The sequence below is a fragment of the Cryptotermes secundus genome, unplaced genomic scaffold (assembly GCF_002891405.2).
Source record: "Cryptotermes secundus unplaced genomic scaffold, Csec_1.0 scaffold967, whole genome shotgun sequence".
In the NCBI taxonomy this organism is placed as follows: Eukaryota; Metazoa; Arthropoda; class Insecta; order Blattodea; family Kalotermitidae; genus Cryptotermes; species Cryptotermes secundus.
Window position 1 is genome coordinate 235,158 of NW_019731236.1, and position 10,069 is coordinate 245,226.

At 43.2% G+C, this 10,069-nt stretch overlaps 1 protein-coding gene across 2 annotated transcripts in view; it reads left to right on the forward strand.

Moving 5' to 3' along the window:
• Positions 1–10,069, forward strand: part of LOC111866625 (multiple C2 and transmembrane domain-containing protein) — a 227,876-nt gene that overhangs the window by 98,181 nt on the left and 119,626 nt on the right. For both annotated transcript variants that reach the window (XM_023855754.2, XM_033752355.1), the window contains exon 3: positions 1,045–1,276. In XM_023855754.2, coding sequence (XP_023711522.2) covers positions 1,045–1,276 — 232 coding nt within the window. The remainder of the gene's footprint in view (positions 1–1,044; positions 1,277–10,069) is intronic.

Genomic DNA, 10,069 nt, shown 5'->3' on the forward strand with positions numbered 1-10,069 from the left:
ATATATATAGGAGATTTCCCTTTTTACCTTCCTTAACATGTTTCCTATTTTTAGAGACGTGTTTTAAATAGAAAACAAGACAAAGGATGGTGTCAAAAATCTCAATAAGTGTATTTCCGGACCCAAGTTGATATGAATATTTTTTTCTTGTTTGGTGAGTGGAGCTCGTGGTGAAAATGTGCGCGCACCCTTCAGTTACACCCTGTGTAAGGATTTTATTTCCACAATATAAATCTCGAATACGGAATGCGTTTTGTGACGTCATGTAAGTAGTTCGGAATGTACTTCTTTATTAGTTTATTCAACAGCTGTGTCTTGCAGGCGTTCTGTAACATCCAACTAAAAACGCAAAGACGGTTATGGTTTGTACAGTCGATGCATAATGATAACGAGCGTGATTAATTTAGAGTACTAGCCGAATTTTTTCACGGAGTAACAGAAAAATGCCACAGATATTCCAGACACGAGGCTCCTCTCCCTAATCAACTTCTGAACAAATCCAATCGGAAATGCCAACCAGTATATTACGAAATACAGTAATAAATTTGCTCCATGCCATTATTTTGTCTCCGGAAGTATATAATACTGACTTCCATAATTAACGCATGTGGTTAGAAATGAAATGTAATTATGCTAAGCCCGTCACGGTAGCCGAGCGGTCTAAGGCGTGTACTGTCTTCGCTCGCTTCGAAACCGGGATCGTGGGTTCGAATCCCACTCAGGGAATGGATGTTTAGTTTGTTTGTGTGCGTTTTTCTGTGTTTGTATGTAGGTAGAGGCCTTGCGACGAGCTGATCACCCGCCCAAGGAGTCCTACCGAATGTATAAGATCTATGAAGACGGAGAAGTTCATGGAGGTAGGCCTAGGCCCACTGGGCCTGTAGTGCCAAGGAAAAAATTTATGCTAAATGTACGAGTATACATGTGAAGCGTGAGTGGGTTATCAGATGCACTCCTGGTGCCACTACGGCTTCACATTTCATATTACTCATGAGGACAGACCTCTGACTGTGACAAGTAAGTGATTTCGTGTGTTAAACGCAGATCCGATGGGCCGCACGCACTGGGAGTAGGAGCAAGGAAAGGCGAGCGTGGCGTAAAGACAACCAGGAGGCGCAGGGTCAGGACTGTGTGGACCATCAGACTCTGCAGGGGGAGCCGCGCCTCCGGAGGGACAGCACCACGGACTACGCCGCAGACAATTCGTCGGAGCACAGTAGCACAGCCACACCGCTCACACAGTCCCCCCGACACAGAGTTCTCAACGTACAACACGGTAACCACGGCCTAATATTAAGTTCTGGTGATCCGTACACGTGTACTGACGTAGAACGTCAGACTGTAATAGCTGGCGACATACTTGCTTGGCGGTACTAAATTATGCTATGTTGAAGGACGGTGACTCTGAATTAGTTTGCGTTCATGGTCACGATATTATGATACGTTCAGGGGTCATGACGTGAATTGTGTTGGGTTCAGAGGTGAAGACAGTGAGTTCAGTTACGTTCATGGATAACGTCTCCGAAATATTTTGTGATTAGCCATGGTGAAAATGAATTGCACCACTTTTAAGTTAGACGAATTTGAGTTGCACTGACTTCAAGGGTGATGGCAGTGAGTTGTACTGCGTTAAGTGATCATAGCACATGAAACATACTGTTTATATTTTTGTGACAGTGTTCTTCCTGACATGTCGTGGTTTTATTATTTCATAATTTTGAAGTTTTATAAGAAACTGTCAGGTTACTTGAGTACAATATTTCGCTCATGGGACTTCTATATTTTAATTAAATATCGGTATAGTCATTATATCACTATTAAAGTAAAGTCGGTACACTTTTTAAATATATGTTCTGTCACTCTGTAGCTGCGGATTGAAAATATGTGTAATTGTTTCCATGTAAATATAGTTTCAGCTATTCTAAAATACTTTTGAAGGCACGTCATACCTTGAATGGTCAATTTTTATTTTTAGTTTATTGGGGTGGGTGAGACTGAGTCCACTACGTACGTCGGCCACTAATTTGCCAATTTACCAGCTCCGGATGACAGATGATGAGTGTGGAGCAGTCGGTTGAATGAGAATTGAGAATTTAAGTATTCGGAGAAAACCTTCCCCAGTGTCACTTTCTCCACCACAAATCCCACATGACCTGACCTGGGCTCGAACCCCGGCCGGCGCGGTGGAAAGCCGACGACTAACCGCCTGAGCTATGGCACGGCGTTGAGTGGTCAACCTTACGGAATTAAATTTCTGTGCGTTCGCTTAGGTCCGCAGTGTGGCAATTTTGAGTCGCACAACGTGTTGAAAACAAAATCTATCAATTTCCTAATGACGACGCAAAGATACACATCACTCTCCCACAATGATGTAGACCTAGAGATGTTTTATTCACAGTATAATTGCCCAGTGCCCCCCAAGTGCAACACACTGCGACGAACATCCTAGTTTGAGAAATTACACAGGTTACGGCTGAACTCCACTGATGTGAATTTTCTGTTATATGCTATTAACACCTATGACTTATGTGCAGTATAACTACTAAACGTTGATTTAAGCATTAAGCACTTCAACAATCGGCCATTATTATTAGTTTATTGTTAGTAATGGACGGTTGATTATATATAAATTGTATGTACAAACATTTTATTTAAACTCAGTCTTTATTGCATATTGCTGACCGGTAAGTGTATACGTGCCGGTCACGGTAGCCGAGCGGTCTAAGGCATGTACTGTCTTCGCTCGCTTGGAAACCGGGATCGTGAGTTCGAATCCCACTCAGGGCATGGATGTTTAGTTTGTGTGTGCGTTTTTCTGTGTTTGTGTACAGGTAGAGGCCTTGCGACGAGCTGATCACCCGCCCAAGGAGTCCTACCGAATGTGTAAGATCTAGAAAAACCGAAGTGAACGGAGAAGTTCATGGGGTAGGCCTAGGCCCACTGGCGCTGTAGTGCCAGTATTTTTAAATGGTTCATCACGTAATAATTCGTATAGTATACATTTAATTATAGCTTCAGTCAAATGAGAGACAAAAGTTAAAAATAGCTGTACATGAGCTATGTACGAGTATATGTAAATGTGTTTAGTTGATATCCAGTAGCCTTTAGAAGTCATAATGAAAGTTAAAGTATTTTAAAATCAATTCTTAGAACGTAGGACACGCGGTACCATAGTTGATGGAGGCACTATGCTACAAGCGAAAGGTTGCGGGTTCGATTCTCGACCTGGTCTTTGGATTTTTAAATTTACCTAATCCTACCAACCGCACTATGGCCGTGGATTCGACACAGCCTCCAAGAGAAATAAGTACCAGGAATCTTCCTGGGTGTAAAGGGCGGCCGAAGATTAAAGCCGACAATCTCACCGCCATCTGTGGGCCGATTGTCTAGAGAAATATGGGAGTCTCGACGTCTGGCAATCCTGTGGGCCTCCACGGCCTGTTACAGAGGTAGCTTTACCTCTTTTTTTTCCTTAGAACAGATGCATTATGTGATATGATTGTGAAATAAACATCGCAGTAAAAGTCAGGGTTTGGCTGTGCGAGACAGGTGCAGGGTGTCTATGGAGGCGGCTCGGTTTAGTTTCTCTGTAATGGAAGGAAGCATATGGTGCTGGAAGTGAAACACGGATTTGTTTACGTGGCGTCATCGTCGAGTGTTAGGGCTTCTGCTTCCTATTCGAAGGGCGTCTTTTCAGGTCTTGGCTTAGGGCTTTTGTGGGGTTTCTCAACGATCCCAGACAATATTGGGGTAGTATCTTAGACGTAAGACAACTTGTATTCCTTATTCTTTCTTTTCAGTTCCCAATTTGTACTTCCGTTCAGTGCTACTCAACATATGTATAGAAATACGTCGTGAAATGCTATAAATAGCGTTGAAGGATACTGCTAAACTTCCATTATCAGGATCATTCAGTGGAACTTGAACTTGCCCTTGTAATGACGAGGCTGTGACGTGCTTGTTCGTCTTTAACTTAAGGCCGAATTACCTGGGTCGCATGTTTCTATTTTTGGAAAACAGGGCAATAGAAATTCAGAATTCCTGATCGGTGAATCTAAAAACACGTGTTAGTTAATAGAACTCTGTGGTTGGAAAGAGATTTAGAGAGACTGGGAGACGTTAATACAAGTTTTTTTTTTGGATGATTGGATTCGAATCTCGGGCGGATTACCTGCGATCTAGACAGGGGTTTCTTTACTTCCTCCCTTGAAAAATACTGAAGTAGGCCACGAGTGCTTACGTACAAATTGTCATCAATTCACTTACATGACCAGTAACCGAAATTACACTGTCCTAAGTAACTTTCTCCCGAAAGGCCGCGCCATAGCTCAAGCGGTTAGTTGCTGGCTTCCCACCGCGGCGGCCCGGGTTCGAGCCCAGGTCTGGTAAAGTGGGATTTGTGGTGGAAAAATTGGCGCTGGGGCAGGTTTTCTCCGTGTACTTCAGTTCAGCTGCCACTCTTCATTCCACCAAATTCTCCATTGTCATAATCATCCGGGGCAGGTACAATAGGCCAATCAGTGGCAGCAATGCCGAGTGGATCCAGTTGGACCCCACCCCCCACTATGCGAATTAAAAAAGAGCTTTCTCCCAATATTCCTTGTCATTTATTTGTCTACAAAATTATGAAAATGAAGGAAGGCGAATTTAGGTTTTGTTTTAAAAATGTACCCTTCTTCAGTAAACTATAACATCTTTAGTTTTCAGTGACCCGATCAACCATCAGTGCATCAGCAGCAAACCTAGCAGTTTCATTCCAGGTTTAATGTTTTTAACTATTTCCTGGTTCGAATCTCGGCCAGGACACGGAACAAGGAGATTTAGAATTTTCGTGATTTTCTTCACCATCTCTAAGCAAATGCCGAAATAGTTCCTTAAACTACTCTACGAGCTTTTCTTTCCATATCCATTACAATTCAATATGAACTATAGTCTTGAGTCACTGACAGTGAAGTTAATAAACTTAAAATAGATAACTAAATAAATATGAGAGAAAAGATATTTAAAGTAAAAGAATTTTCAACGGTTTGCGAAATGGAATCGCAGTCATTTGTCGCTATGACCACTCAAGTTTTTTCTCGTTTCTCTACGTCGTCTCCCGTTGTACTGTGGTGACTGGCGCCTTCATGACGCATTGAGCCTCGATTCGAAGTGAAACCCTCTCAGAATTCATTCCGAGACCGAAGAGACCGCTCTGTCTAGTCTGCATCAGCACAAGAAGAACGGACAATAACATTGTGACAGACCTGTACTGTGATCTATCTATCCATCTATCTATCTATCTATGTATCTGTCTATCTGTCTGCCTATCTATCTGTTTATCTGTCTGTTTATCTATCTGTCTGTCTGTCTATCTATCTGTCTGTCTGTCTATCTATCTGTCTGTCTGTCTATCCATCTATCTACCATTTGTTGGACCTTGGCCGTTTCTTCAGTTTATTAATCCTATACACAGTAGGTAGGAACCCTCGGACGGAGATCAGCCCGTCGCAAGGCCGCTGCCTACACGCAGAACTACAGAAACAGAATAAACGCACACAGACATCCATGCCTCGAGTGGGAGTCAACCCCACGATCCCAGAGTTCGAGCGGGTGAAGACAGTTCATGCCTTAGACCGCACGGCTACCGTGACCGGCCCACTGTAACCTGGACACACCAAAATGTATTTTGTGAATACTGAGATGAAGAATATGAATTAATATACTCGAACTTCACCAGTACTTTCAGTTTTATTTAAGATACGGTGGAAAACCTCTCCTTTTAATGCTCCTTTGCATTCATAGGACGCAACAGAAATGTTAGTAGAACTCACACTAGACTTGCAGCAGAACAAAAGCACTTCTTAAATATCATCTTCTTACGTGAGATATTTTGCAGCAACCAAAACCCAGAAAACAAAAGGGGCTGCTAGCTCGTTTTCTTTCGACCCCGCTCTCTGTGTCAGGTCAGCCGGTCTTGCGCTTTGTTCTTTATGTCATCGTGTGTTATATGAGATTATTTACTGTTATGACTGGACCAAATTACAAACAAGACATAATAAGTTCCGTGGTTTTAGTCCGCAAGCGAACTATACCAACCGAGAGACCGCCGCTTGTCGGCAAAGTTATTGCCAAATTTAGCGGATAGATGGTTTCGCGTGGTAAGCGCAATAAATCCCCACGGCCGTTAATTTCAGTTTTATATACTGGAGCCGCTACTTTTCCATTTAAGTAGTTCCTCAACCATCCTCACTAGGCTGAGTGGACCCCGTTCTAGACCCACTACTTATAATAAAATCTGGTAAGGCCGGGAATCGAACCCTGACATCTGGATCTGTAGCCAGGAACTCTGACCACTAGACCACAGAGGTGGTCATGAGATACTGACATCGTCTTGAAAAGCCACAAATAAAATTTAGTCCTTTAATTAGTGTTCATATAAATTAAAATTCCCACTTTGGTGAACTCCATGCGGCATGCGTTTAAATGTTTTATGGAGGCCATTACTTTGCTGCGCCGATCACAGCTGCCGCGCCGTCTGAGGCTTGAACCGTCTTCGCCTGCTCGAACGCTGGGGCCATGGTTTCGAATCCCACTCAAGGGTTAGATGTCTGTGTGCTTGTGGTTCTTTGTATAGGTAGAGGCTTTGCGACGGGCTGATCCCCTGTCCAAATGGTCCTACCGACTGCATATAGGATCGATAACCTGAAAAGCGGCCAATTCCCAACAAAGAGCTATAGAACCATAGGTATATACGTAATTTCCTGCACTGGAAAATTGAGCAAGCACACTGAGAGACTTGCCCTTCAGTGGGTGGGTTTCTTCGCTGATATGTATGTACGAGAGAGATTAAGTGTGGCGAATTGACAGTGTATATGCTAGAGGGCGTTACTTTGTCCTCTGTATTGATTGCATTAAACGGCAGAATTATGCGTAAACTACTGAATACAATCTAGTAGCCCAATAGTAAAAAGTATATGTGATATTGCCGGTCACGGTAGCCGAGCGGTCTAAGGCATGCACTGTCTTCGCTCGCTCGGAAGCCGGGATCGTGGGTTCGAATCCCACTCAGGGCATGGATGTTTGTGTGCGTTTTTCTGTGTTTGTCTACAGGTAGAGGCCTTGTGACGAGCTGATCACCCGCCCAAGGAGTCCTACCTTATGTGTAAGATCTAGTAAACCGAAGTGAACGGAGTTCATGGAGGTAGGCCTAGGCCCAAATGAGGGCTGTAGCTCCAGTGAAAAAAAAAGTGATATTACATAATTAAATGCCTTGGGAATTCACAATTTTCTGTTAAGCTGCAAACACAACGATGGATAGGAGCATATCTCACAACGTACTTGAGGCTGTCACCAATACGAACGCAATCACCACCAACATCGACTCACACTTCCTTCGGTGCGGCAGACGATCAGTGTCGGTCCTGTCTGTGCTCAGGCGGCGTAAGAGTGCTGTCACAGCCTTCTTGATGGAATCCGGAAGCGTCGTCTCCGAAGATGCCATCACCCGATCTTGTTTAGAGGATAAAGCATGACAGAATTTGCTCGTTTCCCAACGACACATGGAACCTGATCATATCGCTTACCCGTACGCTTGAAAATCTCCCGTCATCGCCCTTAATGCTCTCAGTTCAGCACTTTCCCTGTAAATGAAACAACACAGCGAGCCCCCAGAATATTTAAACGGTTCCATAAATACAATCAAGAATTATAATAATCTTACGAATTGTCATAATTGTAGCCTACCAATGTCTTTATTATGTTTTAATGAAGAATGCCGTCTTCTGGGATGTGGCGCCATGTAGATCTTGTGTGAACCGACGTTTCAGAGGAACGTATCGTCTCCATCTTCAGGGTAAGAAAAATCGTGAGCAAGGAACCAGCGTGAACAGGTGGCTGCAGACAAGCTGGTTCCTCGTTCGCGGATGAAGGCGATACGTTCCTCTGAAACGTCGGTTCACACAAGATCTACACTGCATCCCATCCAGAAGACGGCATGCTTCATAGTCACCGCCGTGAAAACCTCAGATATTACATGTTTTATTGAACCTGAGATCGCCACTGTGGTGACTACTCTACAACCAAGGAAATTGCAGTTTTATTTTTTTGTTTGTAGATTTAATTTGATTAATTTGTATTATGTATGAACACGCACACAGATCTCGATGCCTACCTGTTACATATAGTTAATAATAACACCGCATCCGGGGGAAGTTCATTGGTGAAATCCATTACATGCTGGTAGCCCCACAAATTAAATTTCCGAAATTTCCTACGTTGTCAAAATCTCTGCTCCTACTGCCGACCTCTGCGTTCACTGTATTGCTCACTTAGCTTCGCTACCGTATCGATTAGCATAGAGACCAATGGAGAATTATACGGCTGCACATTCGCAATTTCATTAAGGGGAATATTCATTTACGTAATCAGAATTTTACCACATGCCACTATCTATGTTAGAGAAACCATAATCCTTAGGGCCTCTTGACCGGAAAGAATCTTCTTCGAATGTATGGGTCAAGTACCTCGGTCTTTACAAAATATACGAATATACGTAATTTGAATGATCGACTGAAAGAGCTCAAAGAGTATAGGATGGGCTTGGTAAGTTGTACGCATGGAGAGAAGATGAATGCATACAGCATATTGGCGGAAAGCCAGAATGAAATAAGCCACTAGGGTAGGTAGGAGTATATTAATAAAAAGAATCTTAGACAAATAGGATGGGGTGATATGGACTGGACTCATCTGGCTTAGGATAGGGACAATAACTGGCTCTTGTGGACACAGTAATGAACTTTCGGATTCCATACAATTTTGAAAAACTCCAGAGTAAATAAGCAACTGATGGTTTCTCAAGAAGGATTCAACTCCATGGAGTTAGTTATTTAGTTAGCAGTCATGTTTCTCATGTAGCACCCAAAAACAATCTTTTCTTCGTTCTCTTTTCTAAAGGGAAAGTGTTTACCTCCTTTACTGCCTTATTTCCTTTTTCTTAGAGAAATATTTTATGTTGTGACATGACCCCCAAAATTCGGAATATTGACGTCACAAGGGACATCCATTACTGGGTAACGGCTCAGTAAATACGTTCCCGCGGAAGAAAATCAAAGTGACAATGCCATTGCTAGGGTAACAGATTCGTGGCAAACAACCCTTTGCTGGGCAACGCAAACACATTTCCCTGGAAACGGTGTTTTCCATGAGTCCTCTCCGACGCTATATAACGAGGAACCCAGAATAACCGACAGTTCTTGCCCATGTGAAGGCGGGGTCGAATACCTCCAATGCAGCCCTGCGAGTTGTAGAAGGTGACGAAAAGGTGACCCAGTGCCTCAGGTTATAGCCGGGCCACCCTGTTCGGGAGGGATATAAATACGGGTACCTGCCCGTTCAGGTTGGGGGAGTCTCGAATTTGAGACAGTAAAATGTGATCATGATTCTCGCGGGACTCGGACCTGACAATGACTGCGCTGACGAGGACCACTAGCAATTTTAAATTACAGACTCATCCTCTCGTCAAAGAGGATGTTACGTGAGGACTATAACCGCAAGTGTTCAGTTGGAAAATGATATTACTGTGTCGTGAGTCTCTGTGGTGTGTCAGTGTAGGCCTACATGTTCAAAAATTCTATACTTGTTTTATACTGCCTGTTAAAAATTATATATACACGTCATGATTGGAAGGGGAGTTCGACAAGGATGCTGTTTATCGCCAATTCTGTTCAACTTGTACAGCGAATACTTTACCAAGGAAGTTCTGGATGGGCTCGGAGACTTCAGATTAGGAGGGCAAATTATTCAAACTGTGAAATATACAGATGACCTTGTGTTAATGGCTAAGGAAGAAACTGTGCTACAGGGCATGATTGATTGATTGCTTGATCAGTAACTGTCAGATGACAGGTCCACAGTCTCTTCCAAAACAGTTCCTCCACTTAATGTGATCTTCTGTTTTTGGAAAGAGACTATCCAGGAAAAGTGATAATGTGGTAGTTTTTCCATTTGCTTTCCACATCGCAGTACAACAGCCGTTCAAACCACTCTGGTCACGCCTGTTGCTATACGAACTTGAACCATCTCGAGCATC